General features: G+C 35.5%; 1 protein-coding gene across 7 annotated transcripts in view; it reads left to right on the top strand.

Moving 5' to 3' along the window:
• The window catches only part of FRS2 (fibroblast growth factor receptor substrate 2), a 103,662-nt gene that overhangs the window by 37,663 nt on the left and 41,406 nt on the right, over positions 1 to 24,593 (top strand). For 3 of the 7 annotated variants that reach the window (XR_003519649.2, XM_027591805.2, XM_027591806.2), the window contains 2 exons: positions 10,815 to 10,910; positions 12,018 to 12,060. Coding sequence is in view for 2 of the 7 variants with exons in the window: in XM_027591805.2 (XP_027447606.1) it covers positions 10,854 to 10,910; positions 12,018 to 12,060 (100 nt within the window). In the remaining 5 variants the exon portion in view is untranslated. Of the gene's footprint in view, positions 1 to 10,814; positions 10,911 to 12,017; positions 12,061 to 22,028; positions 22,076 to 24,593 lie in introns of those variants that run through there. The other 4 variants (XM_027591809.2, XM_027591808.2, XM_027591807.2 and 1 more) reach the window with 3 other exon arrangements.

The raw sequence follows: 24,593 nt of genomic DNA, 5'->3' as shown, positions 1-24,593 counted from the left end.
ATTTAGGACATCTAATGCATGATTGTCATGAACCCTAAACATCTGTGGCCTTTTTTCTTCCCCCACAAATCTCTGCCAAAATTCAGTTTTTTTCTACCGAATTTTTAATACGTTAGGTATATATTAGATGTCACATGCTTGATTATTTTTTCTAAATTTTAATCTGAAAAGAGTATCAGGTTTTTTTTTTAAGGCTATATTTGATTTTGTTCAGATTTTTCTTTTTTTTTTTTTTTAAAGATTTTATTTATTTGAGAGAGAGAATGAGATAGAGCATGAGAGGGTTGGAGGGAGAAGCAGACTCCCTACTGAGCAGGGAGCCCAATGTGGGACTCGATCCCGGGACTCCAGGATCATGACCTCTGAGCCGAAGGCAGTCGCTTAACCAACTGAGCCACCCAGGTGCCCCTCAGATTGTTCTTCTAGTCATTAAAGCATAGTTTTAACTCTGTATGGTAACTGGCTCCTGAGATCCAAAACAAAACACATTTAGTCCCCCAGTTTCACCCTCCCCACAAACCTTGTATCACATTTATATTGACAAGTAATAAAATTAACATATTTGAGCTGTAACATTCTAAACAGTGGAAAAAGCATTACTGAACTGTAAAATAGCCCTGCAGAGAAATCTGGCAGAGGAAGAGGAGTGTGTTTTATATATTGAGAAAATCAGCCTGTGGCAATCAGGCACTTACTTGCTCTGCACCGTTTTAACAGAGAATTGAATAGTTTTGTTAAATATAGATATTTTACCGAGTTGTTTGTTAAAACAAAAGAGGACTATTTAAGGCTTTTTGATAAAATTTTTAAAAATTTTGACCTTACAATGACCCTTAAGAGGCAGAGGAGCCCCTTGGTTGTAGAACCTCAAGTAAATAGCTCCTGCCGGGAAGAAAGCTGTTGAGAATAGATACAAGGTGGTTTTAGACGTGTTAGGTTAATTTCTGTTACCTCAATGATGGTCACTCCTTGCATTTAGTTATTTTCTTGTGTCATTGCTTATTATTGACTGTATTCCTTTGAAATAAATCTAAAATTGATGAGTTATTTCTCATTTTAATTCAATCATTTTTCTTAGGAAAATGATTATCTAAAATGTGTAAGAATAAGATTTCTAAGACCTTACAGGATAAAGCAGTTGGTTGAAAGTGAACAATACTTTTGTGTCTCTGGAGAGATTTAAAGTAGAGTCTTTTTTCCCATGTGGGGGTGGGGCAAGTGAAAATGGATGTTACCCTTACCTGATTTGTCAGTAAGAATTCCTGGTGGCAGTAAAAACCAATTCAAGCATATCGCGTATTTTAAAGGGATACTGAGTAGAGCTCAGGGGCTCATCAAATTGTTGCTCCAGGGTTAGAGAACCAGTATTCAGGGCTAAGCAGCCAGAAACAATGCCCAAAATCACATTACACAATGATTCCCATGAGGATGCTAGTAGCATCTAGAGACAGACTGACAGACGCCACAGCCTGCCCCAGTGACACGGCTAGCTCTGGATGACTCTAAATGCTGCCACCTCTGCCCTGAACTTGACCTTGCTGCAATTACTCCACCGTTAATGTGGGAGAGAGTTCCTTTTGGTCTCTATTTTGCCTGCTCACTGTTGCCCATTTGTAGTCTAGGCTAGGCATGTGTATTTGGCAGAGCCCATGTCCTACATGTATACATGTGGGAAAGTGTTTAATCTTTTGAAACCATAAAATTGGGGGGGTGGATTCTCAAATTTAAGATGTGGGAAAACTATTTGACCTTCTGAAATCATAAGGTGGGGAACTTCCCAAACTTAAGGGAAAGTTCAGATGTGAAGCAGACCAAAAAAAAAAAAAAAAAAAGATAAACATTGACTGCATCTGATGTTTTATATGTAATATGTGTTGAGTCCTCACTGTGTGATAGTCACCGTGCTAAAAGTGTCTTACAAGCCCTATCGCAGACCATCCTCACAGCATTAGACGTGAAATAATTGGCCAAGAGAGTTCAGTCAGTTCAGAGCTGAAACACAAACTCAGAGCTATGATTCCAAAGCCTGTGCTTATAACCTCTGTATTAAACTGATTCTTTAAAAAATCCCCCCCATACATTTATCTCAAAATCTTATAAATAAATCTGTTAGATTGACCACTCAATTTATTAAAATCTTATGTATGGCATATATATGTATTTAGGCATTTTAAAGGAAGTTGAAAATTTGTGGTTTTAATTTTCTCTATTTTCAACTGACTAATTTCTGATTCTTTTTCTCATTTTGTGAACTGTAATTTCACATTTTGTGACTTTGCCACAGGCTACAGCCTGATATGGTGCTTTCTTTTGGCATATCAGTGCTTGGAAGCCAGTTACTGAGTGTAAGGGGAGACAGATGGACAAGAAGGAGGGGGGACATAGACATGACCAAGACTGAGGCAGGAAGGGAGAAACATCACACACATACATACACCCCCCCCCCCCCCAGGGAGACACAGACAAATAACATGTGGAAGGAATGGGGGGGCACACGACACACATGTTATCCTACAAGCAGCATCATTCTTTGTGTCCTTTGTTATTTGTAATGGCAGCTTGAAACACAGTGGAACTCCTCCTCCTCTGCTTTAGGAAAGTCATTGAGGCCTTTTTTTTTTTTTTTTAAGTTGGAATCAGTGCTTTCTCTAGAGTAAACAGTAAGTTTTAAGCCTCTGTAACAGAATGCATTTTAAATTGACTTATGTACTTCTATTTTAAAACTAAAAAAAATATGTGATATCTAGGAGTAATAAACAGGAGCTGTTATTTAACTTGGGATGTATCCAACTTGGTTTTGGGGGGAGGACTCATAAAGAGAAACTCCCATAGTTACTATGATGTCAGCCAAGTTAGAGTATTTCTTCATAAACCACAACTCTTGTTAATTATTGCTTTAGCACAAGTCTGTCTGTCCTGCAGATTTTTCTATGCTACCAAAATAGAGCTTTATAATACTGTTATTTTATTCACTTGTGCCTTTGGGACTAAATGGGCAGCTATAATTTTTGTGAAAGTGAGTAGGTCAAGTGCCCTTCCACACACATACTCTTGTAGGCAGTCTAAATGTGGGTTCGGTGCTAGAGAAATACTTTATGTAAGGTAAATGTCCATGAAATTAAAAGTGATTTTTGTTGTCTTTACATATTACATTTTTAATATTCAATATACTATGTTTTTTGTCCTTACCTTGGTCTGATCTTTCTTAAGATGTACATTTTAATTTGAGAACTCTTATTTTTCTGTGAATTTCTTGTTTTGTCCAGTGCTGGCTGTATACAAAGGAATTTTGTATAAATGCAATTGATGTTATTTACTCGGCTATTCTGCTACTTTACTTTGAGATTGATGCCTCTTTTATTAACATTTTAGCAGGCCAGCAATCCTCAAATGGGCATAGTCCTTTTATTAAGCTACCAGGTTGAAAATATGATACTGGCATATAGACAAGTTTCTTCTCTTTATGGACATTAGCTAATGGTGAATGTAATTAGTCATCTTTTAAGAGATGTTCTGCTGGGCCAGAGCAGCGATCCATCCAACCCAGACTGTCCTAAAGAGCTGCAGTAAGGAAACAGGTTACTTATTGGAATTCTGTCATTCCTAAAGGACACATAGGCCATTTCTAATTTCCCTTAACTTATGTACTGTACTCAGTTTTCATGCATTCTTTTAAACTCTTCAGCATGGCACTCCATTCTGATTATGTTATATATGCATTAAGCTAAAATACTTATTATAGATTTGTTGGAATGGGTAGCTCTGGGGGAAAATACCATTTATAATGTGAACTTCAGTTCTGTCTTTGCTCATAAGCTGTTTCAGTTTCTTCACCTGTAAAATATAAATTGATTTCACAGTTTTTTTTCTCTGCTACTCTCAAAATCTGTTCTGTTATTTCTAATATGGCCAATTCATAAGGCTTGTCTTTCTCACCCTCCTTCCTAGCATTTTCCCCCCCTACATGGCATTTAAAAATAGAATATCATGAAGGAGGGACAAGTTATGTAGGGCCACTGAATTCCTTTGAATTAGCTGATGGCTGTACCGAAAAGTTCTGTGGATTTTTAGGAGAAATGGTATTTAATAGCTGTAGTTCAAAGAAAACAGGTATAGCTTGTATTGAGTGTTTCAGGACATGGATTTATTGAAGGTCTTTTCATGTGACATGAATTCTGCTTTTTAATTCGCTGGAAACTAGTTGAAGACATTTGTCATTTCTTCTTTCTTTTGTCCCTTGTACAGTACCCATTCTTGAGAAATTATCTTAAAAGAGTTCGGTTGTAGAAAAAAATGTCTCTAACATATTGCTGAACAATATTTAGAGCCCAGAACTACTAAAGAATGAAGGTGGTATTTTCCTCCTAACAGATAAAGGAGGAATGTAGAAAAAAATTGTAACTCCTTCTTGGTTGATTTCTACTTTTGAAGTTATGGGTTACCACCTAGAAAAGAAAAGGGCTGAAGTGAGCATTATAAAAATTGTTTCCACTTTTGAGGACATTCATGGAGTTAGGTGACAATTCCTGGGACACATACTTGTGATGACAGTATCTTCAAGAGGAGGGTGTCACATACTGAAGTCTTTTGGTATTTAAGTAACTCAGCTCCCTGAAAGAAAGGTAAACCTACTTTAATATCAAGCCACTCTCCATAGTGACTATTTTATTGTGTATAGTATTAAAATTCATGAAAAACAATAAAGCCACAGACTCTGATACTTAGATTGGTATAAATCTCCTTGTTATATATAATGTTGAAGATATAGAAGAAAATTAACTCTGGAAATATTTACCTTGATGTTCTACATAGAATCGCATGTTAAGATGGCCTATTGTTTCTTACTAAGAAGTACATTTTATATCATGGCCAGCATTTGCCTAGCATGTTTGTATTCAAAACAGAAGTTTTTAAAAATAATAGGTACTCATGCTGTGTGTGTGAGTGCCAGGAGAAGGAAAGGAAGGAGAGAGAGAAAGAGACAAACATTAATTGTAGGGAGAGATTGTATGTGTGATAAAGTTCTAAGAAACAATACTCTGTATGCTATGCACTTCCATTTTGTTAAAATATAAACCAAAATAGCCAATGCTGTAGGTGATGCCCCCAACATTGACTTCAAAACCATGCAGGCTATCCTATTATCTTTATTTAGTCTTAATAGTAGGTCTGCACACAAAGTATTTTGTCATTGAGAAAGAAACACTAAAATCCTGTTTGTTTTTTTTTTAAATAGGTTGTATTATTCATAATTGGTGTTCTGGGGGAGAGTATGTCCTCCCCTTCATCATTCCTAACCATCAGTGCAATGAATTAAAGTTGAGAGAGATTTTTTTTAAGTGTTAATTTATGCTGACAATTCCCAGGACACAATCAAGTATTTAGAAGAACAGCATATGTATTTAGGCCTTTGGAAACTTTAAATCATCAGTCTGTTGAGTCTCTTCTCTGTAAAGGAGTCCATTGTTTAAATGGCGTGTTTTTAGTCAATGGGGATAATTCGTTCCAAGGAATTTTCATTTTCTTCACATAACTAAGGACATTAGTGAAGCAAGACTACCTTTCCTCGGTGATGTGTCCTGATTGTAATTACCTTTTTATTTTACAATACATATGTTATGTTTATTTATTTTATTGTGTCATAGGCAGTGGGTGCAACTAATAATTATCAGATTTACATTTCTGAAAAATTATTTCTACAAAATATTTTCTGATTGATGACTCATTAGATTCTGTTGAGTATAAAGAACTGAGGCCAGTAAGTGTCATCCCGTGGAGTCAGGAACTAAGGTGTTCCACGTGAGAAAGTTTTCAAAAAAGGAAAATTAGGAATCTTCTTTTTCTTTTTTTCTTTTTTAAAGATTTTTTATTTATTTATTTGACAGACACAGCGAGAGAGGGAACACAAGCAGGGGAGGTGGGGGAGGGAGAAGCAGGCTTCCCGCTGAGCGGGGAGCCCGATGCGGGGGCTTGATCCCAGGACTCTGGGATCTTGACCTGAGCCGAAGGCAGGCACTTAACGACTGAGCCACCCAGGCGCCCCAGGAAAATTAGGAATCTTAACTCTACTAATTTTGTTGTAAATTTTAAGAAGTTAATGGGATACTTTAATGTATGTATTTGTATATATCTACATATCTATATATCAAGAGTGAAAGAAATATTTCAAACATCCGGAAAAGTACAGAAACTGTTTTGATAAACCCCTGTGTACCCCGTCTATTAAATCTTAATGTTTCTTCCCAGACTTCTCTGAGTGTATGGAATAGCCATCAGTGACTTAGAGGTGATACAGGTTAATCATTGTGAAAGAATACTAGTTAGTGAGCTGTGGTGTGACTCCCTTAGACCTCAGTGTTGCATATTTTTCTGATTCATCTCTTAATGCCATAAGTTTCCTATTAATATATAACAGTGAACCTTCCCCCTTGTCCTCTTTTTTTAAAATTTTTATTTTTTTAAAAGATTTTATTTATTTATTTGACAGAGAGCGAGTGAGAGAGGGAACACAAGCAGGGGGAGTGGGAAAGGGAGAAGCAGGCTTCCCGCTGAGCAGGGAATCTGATGTAGGACTCGATCCCAGGACCCTGGGATCATGACCTGAGCCAAAGGCAGATGCTTAAAGACTGAACCACCCAGGCAGCCCTCCCCTTGTCCTCTTATCTAAAGCAGCTTTGGAAGAATGGAACATTTCTTATATGAGCCACCTGGATTTACATGTTACTCCTATAGGGCATATGTTGTATTTGTGACTAATAATTTCATTCCAGTTTACTGCAGATTATAATAGTGAAAAGAAAACAGATTTTACATCCTGGAGCTGTTTCTTTCTGGTTTGGACAAGTTATTTAACCACTCTGTGTGCTCTGTTAATACCTTTTCCATAGAGAAGTTCTGAGAATTAAGTGAGCTAATGTAAATAATTGGCACACAGAAGTTGCTCAAGACGGGGGCACCTGGGTGTCTCAGTCGGTTGAGCGTCTGACTCTTGATTTCGGCTCAGGTCATGATCTCAGGGTCATGAGATCAAGCCCTCCTTGGGGCTCTGTGCTGGGCGTGGAGCCTGCTTGAGATTCTCTCTCCTTGTCCCTGCCCCCCCCTTCTGTGTGCACATGCACTCTCTCTCTCTCTCAAAAAAAAAAAAAAAAAAAGAGTTGCTCAAGAAGTGTTACTTTAATATCACAAGCCTTCTTTGACATGGTTGATCTTGCTGAAGTCTGATTTCTAAATGAGGGGGGGTATTTCTGCACAAAAATACTCAAGACTTCTCTTCACCCCCCTCCCCAAACAAAGCAGATTTTAACATTAAACTGCTGATTGTTTTCTTGTACTCTTGGTTTCTTTTTGTACCTAAGGTCTGATAGACACATAACAAGTGCTTTGTGAACCTTAAACTAAGTGAAAATAGATTGTTCAGATGAAAGGTATGTGGATAAGTCAGTTTTGGGGCTATTCTAGAGATCTCTTGCCAGAACTGGTATCTTTGTTTTGGTCTTCGGAGACTATTAAATGTGATCACTGAGTCATACTTGCTGTTTTCTCTGTCCCCTGGCTATCTCTCTTAAGATTTTGAAGCTTGCCAGCCAAAGGATGTTTAAAAGGCAGAGTAGGCTTTAGCCCAGGGGAGTTTGTTTATTTAAAGAAAAATAAGTTCAAACATCCCTACCATGTCATAGCTAGTCTAGTCATGTTAGAGTTAGTGAGTTCTTTTGATTCTTTCTGGTGGTCATGGTGCCTAAAGGTAACAAATTTGAAAGTAGTTTAAACTTTTCCCGAGATTACTTGGAACTTTATAATGTAATCCCAAAGAGAAGTCCCTGAAGGAGTGGGAGGAAAGGGCCATTTATTTTGCTAGTTGTTGTTTTTTAATGGGACTCATTTATTTATTTATTTTTAAAGATTTTATTTATTTATTTGAGAGAGCGAGAACATGAGCAGGGGGGAGAAGCAGACTCCCTGCTGAGCAGGGAGCCCGATGCGGGGCTTGATCCCAGGACCCTGGGATCGTGACCCGAGCTGAAGGCAGATGCTTAACCGACTGAGTCACCCAGGTGCCCCTTTAATGGGATGCATTTAATTCACATCATTTACCACTCCTTCCTAGAGTTATAATACAGCCGATTTAAAAACGAAACAACAACCCAAAAACAAAAAACAAAAAACAAACCCACACTATTGTGCTTCTTTATCATGCTATATCTTCATTAATTCTTTGAAGTTGGGACCATGAGAATCTTTTAAAAGGGACAGTATAGTTCTCCAGATATTTAGACACAAAGATATGGTAGTTGGTGACTTTATTATCATCTCCAAAATACTTCTCCTTACATATTCTCTGCCAGATAAGAAAATCTGAGGCAGATATTTTGCCTAGGGTACCAGGACCTATCTCTTGATGAGATCACTTGTAAAAACCAAGTCCTAGAGGAAGTGGAGAAGGAATAAGACAGAGAGATACCTGGTGTTCCAGGCAGAGGGAAAGACAAGTCCTGAGGCCCTGAAGTGAGAAGGTGCTTGAAGTGTTTAAGGAAAGGCAAGGGGCCAGTGTGGCTGGAATGGAGTGAACAAGGGGGAAAGTGGTAGGAGATGATGTCTGAGAGATGGGGAAGGGAAATATCAGATCATGGTCCTTAAGGCCTTTGTTAGCGATTTTGGCTTTTAGAGTAGTGAGATGGACTCAATTAGAGGGTTTGAGCAGAAGAATGACATGATCTGACTTTCTTTTGAAAAGGATGAATCTGACTGACTTATTGAGGTGAGCAAAGGGAGAGGCTGGGAGATCAGATAGGGAACTATTAGAGTAATGCAGATAGAACTAAGGTGGCATGGACCATGGTGGCCAGAATGGAAGTGTTAAAAGTGTAACATTATGGATGTCTTTTGAAACTGGAGCTCCCAGGATGAACACTTAATGCGTAGTGATGAATATTTCTGCACATAGTGTTTGACCCATTTTTAAATGATGTTATTGCTGGATTCAAATTTTGTCTACTTGATTTATCCATTATAAAGTTTCCCATTAGTCTTTTACCTAATGGTTTTAGCAACCATTGATCATTTTTTAGATCCGTTTTTTCATTGTGTTACAAAATGATGATTTTCTAATCTTCCTTCTACATTTATAATTTGGAATCCTATAAAAAAGAGCTTTCACTTATTGGCTGCTTGGTTACCCTAAGGTATTTTTCATATAAGAAAGCCAGGATAAGTGCTTGATTCTTTCCCTTTATCAACTTTCAGAATAATAAGTTAGTGCTGTAGCAGCCTCTAAAGATGACCATGATTTTTAAAAAATATAAATGTTTCGGGGGCTCCTGGGTGGCTCAGTCAGTCTAGCATCTGACTCTTGGTGTTTCGCTCAGGTCCTGATCTCATGAGTCATGGGATGGAGCCCCACGTTGGGCTCCATGCTCAGTGGAAGTCTGCTTGGATATTCTCTCCCTCTGCCCCTTCCTCCGCTCACGTGCGTTCTCTTTCTCAAATAAATAAATAAATCTTTAAAAGAAAAAAATTATTTAATGTTTCAATGGTAGTCATTACCATTTTGATGTTCAAAATGTCATTATCATTTGATGTTCATTTGATCTTAAAATATGTCTCCAATGTAAAAACTGTAAAACAAGGTCTGAGAAGTCTGACTTCCATCCCTGTCCCTTCCATCCTGCTTTCTCTTTTTTCTGTAGATAATCATTTAAAAATGATTTTGGTTTATCCTTCCAGTGCTTTTTTCCTTTTGAAAGAAAAAAACCTCAAGTCTATATTAATATTTGTAGTCTTCCCATTTTTTCCTTTCTTTTCTTTTCTTTTTACAAAAAGAATAGCATTGTGTGTAATACTAATTCAGGTATAGCATGGGAAGTAGGGAACTACTGGTCTCGTTGAGGGTTATTCTTGAAACTTGTCAACTTTTTATTCCATGTAAAAGAGTTTCTTATATTCTTAGCTATCTCCACAACAAGCAGCTAAAGAACATACATGTTAAAAAAAAAAAGCCTACTTGCAACATTTAGCAATATTTAGCAAAATTATATATGTAGCAATTCCCCTTTTAGAAGTTTTCCCCAAAGATTGCAATAACAAAATTACAAAGTGATATGTGCCTTTGTTCTGGCTTGTACCTATGGCTTTGTTTACTGAGGAGAAAACAGTAACGATGATGTTAGTTGGCATTGATATCATTGGTGTATGCATGGAAGAAATGGCGTTTTGAGAATTTGCCATTTTGAAATAGTCCCAGGTTAAATATCTCATCAATTAAAATTACATCACTCATCAGTTTATTCTTTCAATAAATATTTACTGAGCACTTACTGCGTGACAGTCATTGTCTTAAGTGCTCAAAAGATATCAGTAAATAAAGCCAATAAAAATCTCCTCTGGAGCTTCCTTTCTATAGGTGTGAGGGGGAAAGAGACAAACACGCATCATCAGCTAATTTATTGTTTTCAAATGTAGAGTTTTAGGGCTCCCCTTCTACATCTTCCTTTTTTCTTTTTCCAGTCTGTAAATGGTATTCTTAGGAATTTCAAGACCCTGGTGTTTGGAAGGCATTGAGGACTGAAGAATTTATAGATCTTTATACTCAGTATGTGTAACCTAACTGTATAATTCTGGTCCTGTGGGATGATAGCATATATTCCATCTCTCTCACTCTCTCTCACCTCATCCTCAGCCCTGTTAATGTTTTTTATTAGAAGGTTGCTCAAGAAATTTTTTGATAGTTCCTTTTATAGACACTAAAATTTAGAAAATTGTCCTTAAAGATTTGATGTTTTTGTTATAATATATTCTTAATGACTACATCTTTATTTCAGAAATGACCATTAAGAAGTAGATGCCCAGATACAAAAGTGATGAAACAGTCAATTTGTCATAAAGTAAGATGCAGCTGTGGCTTTTCAACCAGATTAGTAAGTGTGGCCAAAATTTTTTTAAACTTTATACTTATTTTATCTACTTTGAAAAGCATTGAATAAAGAGTATAGTGGACTTAAGTGTCAACTTGTATTTCTGTTTTTACTTTGGATTGTATTTCTGTTTTTACTTTGGTTTGTAGTACAAATTAGAGCATGTAGCTCTAGAAAATGTATGTCTGTGTTGTAATAAAACAAATACAGTTGAATATAGGCTTAATTGCTCTTGATTTTTTAAATCCTTTTCCCTATATTTATTTCATATCTTTTCTTGATTATTACAAGATTATCACAAATTTATTAACTCCTCCTTTACTACCTCAGAATTTGCAAACAAGGTACACCTCATCTTATGTACCTTTTTAAGAACCATAAAGGTAATATTATAAAATCATAGCTTTAGAGGAAATATATCAAAAAGAGTCACCATAATACCACTGTCCGAATACAGCTACTTTTAAAATGTTTGGATATTTGTTTTCCTTCCCAGTCTCTGTTCTATACATTAAAAAAAAAAAAAACATCATTTTGATCATAGTGTTGTGAAGATTATGCTTCTTTTATATCTTTTAAAATTAAATTTGTTTCAGATGTTTCTCCCTGCAAATAAAAATGTACTCTTCAGTACAGGGTTTCTTACTGGGGTAATGAAAATGTTCTGGAATAATATGGCGGTGATGGTTATACAACTTTGTGAATATAGTAAAAAACCACTAAATTTTACACTTTAAAGGGGTGAATTTTATGACATATGGATTATACCTAAAAACTACCCTTCAGGATACTAAATCTTGGTAAGAGTAAAACCCAATTGAGTACTGATGTTTTAGAATATGAAAATGTGCTGAGACATTACGATGTACCTAGAAGAAATGATCTGATAGAATACTGTTTTTGTAATAAAAATAATAACTTTTATAAATATTTTAATAAAAATATTAAAATACTTTTATTATTAGAGACTTATTGTCTCTTAAGTTTTGGTAATACCAAATGTCATGGTATTCTGAATGTACTCCATCAGCATTTTGCTAACTTTTTATTTTTAAGAGGCTTCCTGTTTTGAAACTAACATTTCAACTTTTCTACCTGAAATTTTTTTAGGAACAGAATTGTATCTGTTTTTCTCAGAAGAGAATTCCACAAGGTAAGAAATTGTTAATATAGTAATAAAACAAATATAGTTGAATATAGGCTTAATTGCTCTTGATTTTTTTAATCCTTTCCCTTATATTTATTTCATATTTCTTGATTATTAGAATTATTATTAGATTATTACAAGATTATCACAAATTTATTAGCTCCTCCTTTACTACCTCAGAATTTGCAAACAAGGTGCACCTCATCTTATTTGAAGTTAAGATTAAAAGGGTGTGATAAAAGTAGTCACCTTTGGAACTCAAGTACTGCTTTTCATGGCATCCTTATTCTTAGCATTATTAAGGAACTTAGCATCCTTAGGATTGGGTTTGTCCATTTTAGGAAAAAAGTTTTCTTCTTCCCTTGGGGCCCATTCAACTTTTACCTCAGTGGACATTACCTAAATGACTTGGGGTGGTAGAGGAGTCCTAGAAGCTCTTTTAGGGGCTTTAAGTTAAGGGAGATTATTTACCTATGTTTCCACCAATGAAAATTACAGAACTCCTACATTTAGTTTAAAAAGTGGAATGCTTTCTACTAGGTAGATAATAAAATATTTAGTCACATTTAGTATTAAAAAAATCTGATCATCTTTACAATGAATTTTAAATCAACATTGATTTAGATTGTTATACTTTTTAGACTTCTGAAGGATGAAATGTTCAAATGAGTAGATAGTAAAATCACCTATTGGTGTGCTTAAAATCAATTGCTTGGCTGTAAGAAGTTACATTGTTTAAATTTTCTCAGGAACTCTTTGGTACAGGTAGTAGTGATCACTGCAGATGAATTTAATCTGTCAACTGGAAAATGCTTATAAAGTGAATTATTCAGATCAGTAACTCTTTCTCATTTATTTTCCTTTGTGCTGAGGGGAACATGCACTCTCAAATACATCTTTCCCACCTATTTTTGAAATTGCTACAGGTTTAATCAGGTCAGTTTTCATCCTGATAACTGAAAACAAAGGGTTAAAATAAAGAGACCCGTTGGCTGCTGAGGAGAGAATGGGTGAGCAAAGCATCATTAGTTTTCACTTCCAAGTTTCTTGTGAAGCTTTTCCCCTATATTCTTCTTCTGTCTCTAGAGGGTAAAGGGAGGGAGTTGTGGAACCTGTGTGTAGCACTATCTGATCCTCCAGGGCACTACTCAAAGGCAGTACTTCAGGAGAAATCCAGATCGTTCTTTTCCTGGACCATTGTGCTTAAAGTGAAAACAGAAATTTCAGAAGATTTAATCGTAGTGAACTTGATCTGTTACATTCTGTCCCTGTTCTTTGGGCAAATGAAGTTTGAATTCTTAAACATTAATACAGTCTATGATACAGTGATGGTGGATCGTACTACTGTCTGGTACCCTTAGGCCTCTCCTGTAAGTGTTGGGTAAATATTTATTTTTATAAAAGCCGAGATTCTTTCATAGCTTTTTTTTTTTAAGATTTTATTTATTTATTTGTCAGGGAGAGAGAGAGCACAAGCAGGGGGAGCGGCAGGCAGAGGGAGAAGCAGGCTCCCCGCTGAGCAAGGAGCCTGATGTGGGACTCGATTCCAGGACCCTGGGACCATGTCCCGAGCCAAAGGCAGACGCCCAACTGACTGAGCCACCCAGGTGTCCCCATAGCTTTTTCAGAGTAGAAGATAATCAAGGCAAGATTATTCATATCTATATAGTATCATCCTCCTACACAGTCAGAGGTATTAAAAGGACAATGACAACTTTAATAAAAATTACTGTTCACTGTACACTAGCAAATAGTTGAAATGATAAATTTTATGTTACATATGCTTTACCACAATTTAAAAATTTGTTTAAATTTTTGAGCAACTCTGTTTACTATGAAAGAGGATGGTTATGTTTCAAGTATCAGTTTTTAACCTCAAGTACAGGAGTATTGAGTTAATGATATTCCTCAGTTTGTGTCATACCCATCATCATTGGTTCATTAAAGGACTGTTTTTCTGTTTTCCTTTATAACTAGTCCCCATATAAGTGACCTTTTAATATATTTGATATGTATCCCTTTATGTCTTATAAAAGGTTTTATTATTTCATGTATTTTAAATTATACATTAGATCTTAGTCGAATTCTTGTAGTCCCCTTCACCTACCTCCCTCTTTATTTCTAAGATTAGGCCACGTTGCTGAGTGCTCATCTAATTTGTTTTGTCTAACTGGTACATTGTGCTTTAGGTTATTTATTAAAATGAAACTGTTTTCAGTTTCATTTTAATGTAATGTAAAATTACATTGTAAATGTAAAATTCCTTAAGTGTATGAGGAACATTAAATGAGCATTTAAGAAAAGTCCCAATTTGTGGTCATTTTTTTTATATCAGAATTGAATCTGAAGAATGGAATTAGATGCTGTGGAAGATAAGAGGAAATATAAACATCTGTTCCAAAGGCTAAGAGTCTGTTAGAACAATCAAAGGAAAGAATTGTGGGGCCTAACAAAAACATGTATTTTTCTTCTAGAAACAGTGTGTTAAAATGCTCGAATCTCCAGTGTTAGCCACAAAAGCTTAATAGTTGAAAGATAGCAGTAATATTTTGGAACTTCTACATTACCTATTACTTTTTAATTTCTACATTGTATTATATTTGAACATTCATCTTTTTTTTTCTTCTATTTCTTTGAGGCATAACTATGTTCTGTGAATTCTCATCACTGAATCTAATACAGAGTAAGAAGAGTACAAATGCAGGTTTCTAAATTTGGTATGCAGAAATGTAATTTCATCTGTAGTAGCACATTATCAGCAAAAGCAACTTCTCTTGGATCCCCTAACTAGAAACTACCAGAGAGTGGGAACTTTAGAAGCTCCAGGTCCATGGTGATGGTATGTCTTGCAGCAATGAAGAGGAAAGAGAGAGGAACACTCCTATGAGAGGAGAGGGTGATCCCTGACTTTAGAAGAAGGATAATGATAGCTGTGATTGGATCAGGGAAGGGCTTCCAACAGATAGAAAAATCTAAAGGTACCTTGTCGGGAGCAGTTTGTGTGGGAGGAGGATCTTAGGGGCACTTAGTTCTGGGGTCTAAGAGAAAATGTGTTACTGATTCAGTAATGGAATGGAAAAGGGGTAAGAGAATTCATATTTGCTAAAAGTGAAGCCAATGTTGAGGTTTATTTATTTATTTATATGTCAACACCTAAGTATTTATAAGATCTTTGATGGGAAGACCAACAACTCTGCAAGTTGTTATTGAGTTAGTATCCCATGCATTGTTGAATACTCCCCACACAACAGTTCAGAGAATTAGACATCAGGTAACATAGTCCCTTTTTCTAGTTTCATTAGTTTCTGAGTATTTTATACGGCATAGTAATTTCATTATTCTCACTTTGTTATCTTAAGAGATGGCATAAATAAAACAGTATTCTCATTTTACAAATGATGAAACTAGGAGCGGAGTGAGCTTTAGGTTCTTTTTACTAATCTGTACTGCCACCCTGTCAACTGATATTTTCTCGATATAGAATATTTAATTACTAGTTTTAACATAAAAAATGTTTCTAACCTGGAAGAACCTTGTAGCCTAAAAAGTTTTAAAAACACACATATACCAACAAAAATCTAGCCAACGAATAATTACTGATAGTCACTTAACCTTAAGGTTCATTAAAATAGCTTTAATAAACTAACTTGAATTTTGTCCTCTACTGTTATATAGAACATTATTTCAAAAATCATTCCAATTTGGGGCACCTGGGTGGCTCAGTCTGTTAAGCGTCTGCCTTCAGCTTAGGTCATGATCTCAGGATCCTGGGATCCAGCCCCACGTGGGCCTCTCCACTCAGCGGGGAATCTGCTTGTCCTTCTCCCTCTGCTACCCACCCCCACTCATGCACTTGAGCGCTCCCTCTCAAATAAATAAAATCTTAAAAAAAATTTCCAACTTACAACAAATGCCATAAATTTAATTTTTTTAAGTTTAGAATATGCCTGTTTACTTAAGGATTAGGTGTCTAGTTTTGATGGATGGGAGAATTAGAATTCCCAGTTTGTGGGAATGGAACGAGCAATTTGATCTCACATATTTCAGAATATGGTAATCCCTTCCCCCCAGATCATTTGTTTGTAGTATGAAAATCAGGAAAAGTGTGTTATAAACCTATATCTTTTCTCCTGAGTGACTTAATTTGGTTCAGGCCCAGCTTTAGTGGTATAAGTACAGATCAAGTTTGGTTTTGAGTAATCCAGTTTTATCCTGGGGCATTCTAGGTCTGGAGTGCCTTTGGATATACTAACCATTTGGTTTCAATACCTCGTTGACATTTGATCCTGTGGAAAGATTGTGAGAGATTTCACATGTAGGTGGTGGGATAAAGGAACACAGATTGACTCATAGTCTATTGAGTAGATTGGAGTTATAGGACTTTGAAGTTTAGCAGTGTTATTGTTATTCAAAAATAGGCTATGGTGTTAAAAAGACAGGTCTTCTGACTCTGATTTCTTACTGTATATTAAGACTTCAAATGTAATTTAAGTAAATTTGAACTTTAAAAAATGTGGATAACTTTATCTTTTTATGAAAGAATACAGTTATTTCAGATACCTTTTTTGTTTCAGGTTCCAGTCTTTAGAATTCCATATGAGCTGCCTTTTTTTTTTTTAACCGCTTGCTTTCAGATTTAAAAAAGAAAAACAAAACCAAAAAACCAAAAACTCAGAATAGGTTGAAACTTGACACAAATTGCTGCCACAGAACAAAAGTGCTGATCAAGTTAAATCAACCCCTGTAATGTGTATTGAAAGGAAAACCTCTCCTCTCTCTCCCAGTTTGAAGAACAAGCATTTTTCCTGCCAAGAAGGGCTGACTTTAAATGGACCAGCTGTCCATATTAGGAGCATTGGGTTGCTAAGGTGACCATGGCTGTTTGGAGAAGAATGCAGCTGAGAGGGCAAGTTCTTGATGTGTGAGCTGAGGGAAGGAATGTGGTGTGATTGTGCATCATTCCTCCTAATCACATGCTCACAAAGTGCTGTGTGGGCAGCATGTAGAAACTACAAATCTGAGTGCTAGAGCTTGTGTGTGGTTAAAATCGTTTTGTTTTCATGTGAGCCAGAGGCTTACAGTTTAGATTGAAAACATCTACCTTGTATGTATGTGTGTTGTGTGTTTTGGATGAAGGGGAGGGTGTTTGATGGTAGATATGTTGGGAATGAATTTATTTGGTATGTTGGACACATACTTTCTATTTGTAAAACAAAAATTATCTTGGGATAAGTGTTCTTTCCAACTCATCCTTTTCAGTCATATATACAGTGTTATTAGTTCCCCAAGTGAATGATGTGTTCATCATTCACTTGGGGAACTAAGAAAGTTCACAAGAAACTTGGACACTTTTAGTTTCAAAATTATTTGAAAGTCCTAAGAATATGTTATCTATTTGGTCCATTTCTGCCCTCCACACCCTTTTTTTTTTTTTTTTTTTGTATAGTTCTTACTCTTCCCAAGGGAGATCTTATCTTAATACATTGTGTTTCTTCCCTGAAGCATCCCAAGATAGGTTTGGCATTTAGTAAAAATGCCAAATTGGAAAGACCAGCCTTTGGATCTCTGGTTCAAGGAACAGTGGGAAGTGTCCTCCAACTAACAAGGCCATTTACCTGAAACACTATTTAGATTTTACCATGGACATCATTGCTAATATTTGAAATGAGATATAGCCACATACATTGGTATAGACACTTACTGAATGAACCGTGAGGCTTTTTGTTTTTTTACCCTTGCTAACAAATCCTGACAGTAACACATTGAACTTAAATGAGAGCATAAATGTGCAATATCTTTAAGATGTGAAGTCATTGGACATTGGCAGCTCTGTATTACATTAACATCATATTCTTAATCAGATAGTCTACTTGCTTTGATAAAATTGCTGTTGAATTGATTACTTTATGAAATATGGAGGGAAATTAAAAGATTAAAGTAATTTCAATATTGAATTCAGTTGGTTATTCTCATGGTATACCTTGATAAACTTTTGATGGCGTTCTCTATCAACTAAATGCTTTATGGTTTTGCCTTTCACATTTAATTCTCAAATCTCCTAGTAGTTGGTTTTTGTTACAGGTATGGGTTATGAATTCACTCTTTCCATCTGTTTATTAAAATTGTTCTTCATTTCTTCCCTGATTTGTGAAATTTCCTGTCATAAATCAAGTTTTCATATATAGGTAGTTTTATTTCTGTACCACTGATTTTGTTTAGCTCTGAATCATTACTGTACTATCTTAGATATCTCAGATACTCAGTTCTGTTTCTTGTCTTGTTCATGACCTCAAAAAAATGCTTTCAAATTTCACCATTTAAAATGATACTTGTCATTTTTTTAAATGATGGCCTTTACCAAATTAAAGAAGTTTCATTCTATTCTTACCTGGCTAGGACTTTTATCTCTTCATTTTAAATCATGAATAGATGTTGAACTATATTGAAAGGCTTTTGTATAACTTCAGCAATGATTAAAATGTTTTCCCCTTAATTTGTTGATGTAGTCAGTTACATTGATTTTCAGATTCGGTTAACTCAGCATTGCTGGGATAAACCCAATTTAGTCATGTATGGATTATCTTTTTTATAAATTATTGGATCTAGTTTGCTTACATTTTGTTTAGGATTTTTATATTAGAGTTCATGAGTCCAATTGGCTTTTAATTTTCCATTCTTATATTTTCCTGATCAGGTTTTTAACATACCTTTTTAAATGTTAGTTGTGTTAAAATATACCTATTATAAAGTTTACCATCTTACCCATTTTTAAGTGTATGGTTTAGTGTAGTGTTAAGTATATTCACATTGGTTGTGAAGCTAATCTCTAGAACTTTTTCATCTTGCAAAACTGAAACTCTGTACCCATTAAACACTCTTCATCTCCTCCTGCCCATTACCCTGGCAACCACCATTCTTTCTATTTTTATGAGTTTGATTACTGTAGATACCTCCGAGAAGTGAAATCATACCGTATTTATCTTTGTGTCTGGCTTTTCACTTAGCATAATGTTGTAGCATGTACCAAAATTTCCTTTTTAAGGCTGAATAATATACCATTGTATGTATAAACATTTTGTTATCCGCTCATCTGTTAGTGGACAAGTATGTTGCTTCCACCTTCTGGCTATTGTGAATAATGCTGCTATGAACACATATGTACAAATATCTCTTCTACATGCTTCTTTAAATTCTTTTGGATATAGACCCAGAATTGGTATTGCTGATAATGTGGTAATTCTATTTTTAATTTTTTAAGGAACTGCAGTCCTGTTTTTCATAGCAGCTACACCATTTATGTTCCCACCAGCAGTACAGAAGGGTTCCAATTTCTCCATATACTTGTCAACACTTATTTCCGTTCTTTTTTTTTTTTAAAGATTTATTTATTTGAGAAAAAGAGTGTGCGTGTGTGTGCACACAAGCAGGGGGAGGGCAGTGGGATAGGGAGAGAAACAGGCCCCCTGCTGGGAGCAGAGCCTGCTGTGGGGCTTGGGGCGCCGTCTCAGGACCCTGAGATCAGGACCTGAGCCGAAATCATGAGTCAGATGCTGAACCGACTGAAGCTGCCCAGGCACCCCCATTTTCTGTTTTTTTGATAGTAGCCATTCTAATGGTTGTGAAGTAGTACCTCATTGTAGTTTTGATTTGCATTTCCTTAGTAACTAGTGTTGTTGAGGATCTTTCCCTATAATGGTTGGCCATTTGTGTATTTTCTCTGGAGAAATGTCTGTTCAAGTCCTTTGCCCATTAATCAGGTTACTTGTGTAGTTGTTACTGTTGTTGCTGAGTTGTAGGAATTCTTTATATATTCTGGATATTAACACCCTTATCAGATATATGATTTGTAAATATTTTCTCCTGTGTCATAGGTTGCCTTTTCAGGCTGTTAATTATTTCCTTTGATGCACAGAAGTTTTTAATTTTGATGTAGTTCAATTTACCTGTTGTTACTTTTGTTGCCTCTGGTTTTAGTATCATAGCCAAGAAATTATTGTCAAATCCAGTATCATGAATCTTTACCCCTAGCTTTTTTCTGAGAGTATTATACTTTTAGGTCTTATATTTAGGACTTTATTTTGAGTTAATTTTTGAATAAACTGTAAGGTAAGGGTCCAAGTTCATTCTTTTGCATGTGGATATCTCGTTATCTCAGCACCATTTGTTGAAACCATGGTCTTTTCCTCCATTGAATGGTGTTGGCATCCTTTATCCTGGTTGGATTTTGATATGAATTAGAACATGTTTTTCTTTTTTACTATTCTCTAGAAGAATTTGTTTAAAATTGTAATTTTTAAATTTTTTTAAGTTTGTTTGTCCTCCACCATTTAGTGGGACTTACCTGTAAAACTCTCAGGGTTTGATGATTTTTTTAGTGGAAAGATTTTAAACTGTAACTGTTTGTTTTTTGTTTTTTTTTTAGGGTTTATTTATTTGAGAGAGAGAGCAAGAGAGAGAGAGCATGAGCGGGGAAGAGAGGGAGAAAGCGGTTCTCGATGCGGGGATCATGATCTGAGCCAGACATTTAACCTACTGAGCCACCCAGGCGCCCCACTGTTTGAATTTTTTTAATAATTATTTTTCTGTTTAGATTCTCTATTTCTTATTTTTAAATGCTCAGTTGATTTATTTGCCCTTTAAAAACTGATATATAATTCACATATAAAATTCACCCCTTTAAAATGTAAAATTCAGGTTATTTTTAATATTTCCAAAATTGTATAACCATCTCCAATATCTGATTCTAGAACATTTCATCATCGTCAGAAGAAGCCCTGTACCCATTAGCAATCACTCTCTCTTCTCCCTTACCCCATCCCTGACAACCAGTTATCTACTTTCTTTATAGATTTGCCTATTCTGGGCATTTCCTATAAATAGAAATATATAATATGTGGCCTTTTTTGTCTAGGATCTTTCACTTAGTGTAATGTTTTCAAAGTTTATTCACATTGTAGCCAATATCAGTACATCTTTCCTTTTTTGTCAGAATATTATTACATTGTGTACATATACCACATTTTGTTTATCCATTAATCAGTTGACACACATTTGGACTGTTTCAATTTTTTGACTATTATGAATACTGCTATGAATCTCCAAATACAAGTTTTTGCGTGCACAGATTTTTCAGTTATTTTGGTTATGTATCTAGGAATAGAATTGCTGGGCTCATATGGTAACGCCATATTTAACCTTTTTAGCATCTGCCAACTGTTTTCCAAAGCAGTTGCACCATTTTACAGTCCCACAAACCAGTGTGTGAGGGTTCTAGTGTCTCCATATCCTAGCTAACACTTGTTATTGTCTGTCTTTTTGATTATAGCCGTCCTAGCGGGTGTGAAGTGGAATCTGTGGTTTTGATGTGCATTTTCCTAATGACTAGTGATGTTGAGTATCTTTTCCTGTGCTTATTGGCCATTTGTATAACTTCTTTGGAAAAATATATACTTAAAGCTTTTGTCCATTTTAAAATTGAGTTGTCTTTTTATTGTTGAGTTGTAAAAGTTCTGTATATATTCTGGATACTAGACTCTTCAGATATATGGTTTCCAGATGCTTTCTCCAGCTCTTTGGATTGTCTTTTCATTTTATTTCACTGTGTCCTTTGAAGCACAAAAGTTTTTTATTTTGATGAAGTCCAGTTTATCTGTTTTTTCTTTTGTTGTTTGTGATTTTGGTATCATATCAAAGAAACTTTTGCCTAAAGGTCATAAAGATTTGTGTGCTAAGAGTTTTATGGTTTTAGCTCTTACATTTAGGTCTTTGATCCATTTTGAGTTAATTTTTATTTATAGTATAAAGTAGAGGTTCCAATTTATTATTTTGCAATTGGAAATCCAGTTGTCCCAGCACCATGTGTTGAAGAGACCATTCTCACATCAAATTATCTAGGCTCCCTTTTTGACTATAAATATATGGATTTATTTTTGGTTTCTCAATTCTGTTTCATTTGATCTATATTTCTCTTCTAGCCAGTACCACTCTTGGTGATTTGATGCTTGATGACAGTAGCTTTATGGTAAGTTTCAAAATTGGAAAGTGTGAGTTCTAAATCTTTTTGATTCATTTTTAATAGATTGTATTTTCTAAAAACTTTTAAAAGATCTTTCCAAACTTTCAAATTTGTTGCCATAAAATTGTCCACAGTATCCTCTTATCAGCTTAATCTCTGTAACATCTGTAATCATGTTTCCTTCCTTTTTTTTTTTTTAGTTTTTCTTTTTCCCAATTAGTTTTTCCAGAGGTTTATTATTTTAATTACTCTTTCAGAGAATGAACTTCTAGTTTATCATCTTGTAAATATTTTATGTCCTTTTAGGTCCTGCTATTTATTATTTCTTTCTACTTTCTCAGAACTTTTAGGTTTTTGTTTTTTTCTGTCCTTTTACAAGGACTTGAATTTGGATTTTTAGTGTTTAAATTTGCCTCTAAGTGTCATTTGAGCCTCCTTCCTACAAGTTTTGATATACAGTATTTTTGTTTTTTTTCATTAAAAAAACTTCGGGATCATGACCTGAGCTTAAGGCAGACGCTTAATCGACTAAACCACCCAGGCGTCCCCAATGATGAACTTCTTAATGACCTTGTCCTTTGCAAGCCTTGGATGCAGTTAATGTAGCAAGTAGGCTGTATATGGGTGCAGCCCTTTTTGACACAACCATTGTACCTTCCTTTCATGGTCATCTTGGAAACAAGGGCTCTATAATTCTGATGACATATATTAGGCCTTCTTAATCTATTTTCCATGTTTCTTCCCCCTTTTCATCTTTTTCCTTTTCTACAAATTCATTTAAGGCTTGCTTGTAGTTATAAATTCTTACAGGAGATATTTTTCATCCTTCTGCCAGCACCAAGGTCAAGGAGGCAAGCGCGCTTGTTCTCAGCTTCTGCTGAGTAGGTTTACCGTTCATTCAGCTCTGCTTTGCAGGTGTAGCCTTTTGGATTTTCAGCTACACGCAAAGTTCTTTGATTACATTCCCCTATTGGAGAGTCTCAGGGTATACAGCCTGCCTCCAGCACCAGCACTGTAGTTTTCAAAGTAGTGTTGTGAGGTGACCTGCAAGTCAAGAGCCACCTTCCAGAGCTTCTGTGTGCATTTGTGCCAAATTAGGAAATTTAAAAATACTAAAGAAATATTTATACAGCATTCTAGATTTAGGCAATAGATCCAGTCTGGGTATCTAACCTATCATGTTGCCAGAAATGGAAATCCTTGATCCATTTCAAATAAACGTACATTTAGGTAAGATTTATGTAATAAATATGGCACAGAATTCCCACCAGCAGGCATCCATTAAATAAGGCTCCTAATTCTATAAGTTTGGATAATTCATTCCTTTTTTTTGTGTGTAAGGTACACACACACACACACACCCACACTTAATTTTCTGATTTAACCAACTTAAGGTCTGTTTTAAATTGGACAAGATGGGTTTTCCTGAACTTGCTTAGTATCTGTGGCAGTGGAAAGAGTACTACTTCCTTTAGGTAGGGAGCCCTTGTGTGAGTAGCAATAAGATAGGGGAAAAGGGGAGTATACCCAGGTATTCTGAACTAGTGAAAGAACAGTTGTACCATTCATCTCCCCTTTAGTGCAGATGACTCGTAGTAAGTTGGGGGCAACATTATAGGCCATCTTTGTCTTACAAATTGATTGTTACAAGAAGTTTGTTAGACTGTTGGAACGGATGTGTGAGGGCACACCAAGCATGACCACATTTAATATGAAACATAAAAGAAAATCTTGCTTAGGATTTTGACCCTCATTTTTTTCTTTTAGAAAAAGTGATCCTGGTAGCCCCTTATTCTTGCAGAGGCTTCCTCTTTCTGAGAGTACTGCAGCTTCATTTTTTCCTTGAGGCCAGGAAGCTAGTCCTTTTTGGCTACTTGGATCTCCCAAAGCAGCCTTAAAGCTTACTTTTCTGTTGAGAGAAGGCTCTGAAAAGATTTATCTTCTCTGAAACTATTAATATTGATACTTTTTTCTTTTGTTTATTAATATGGAGAATTATTTTGGTTTTTCTAATGTTAAACCAACCTTTGACGTTGTTTGCTAGTATTTTTGTACAAGTGTTCATGAAGGACGTCAGCCTCTAATTTTCTTTTGTTGTGCTGTGCTTGGAATCAAGGTTATACAAGTCTCAAAATGAGTTAGAGAGGGTATCTTTATTTTCTGGAATATGTTGTGTAAAATTATTTCTTAATTGTGAATTCATCTGTGAAGCCATCTAGGCCTAGAATTTCTTTATGGGAGGAATTTTTGACTCCTGATTATTTTAAGATTTTAAGGCTATTCATATTTTTGCTTCCTCTTGAATTAGATTAGGCAAGTTAATTTTTTCTAGGAATTTATCTATTTCATCTAAAATCTCTAATTTTTTGGTATGATATTATTGTAATCTTATCCTTGGAATATGTAATTTTGAGCAGTTTTCAAACTGTTCTGTGGACCTATGTGGGTCCCCGAGATCAGGTGGTCTGGGAGGTCAAAACTATTTTCATAATAAAGATTTTTTTTTCTTTTCTACTGTGTTGAC

Source organism: Zalophus californianus, chromosome 9 (assembly GCF_009762305.2).
Source record: "Zalophus californianus isolate mZalCal1 chromosome 9, mZalCal1.pri.v2, whole genome shotgun sequence".
Taxonomy (NCBI): Eukaryota; Metazoa; Chordata; class Mammalia; order Carnivora; family Otariidae; genus Zalophus; species Zalophus californianus.
This window is presented reverse-complemented; position numbering and strand designations above follow the sequence as displayed.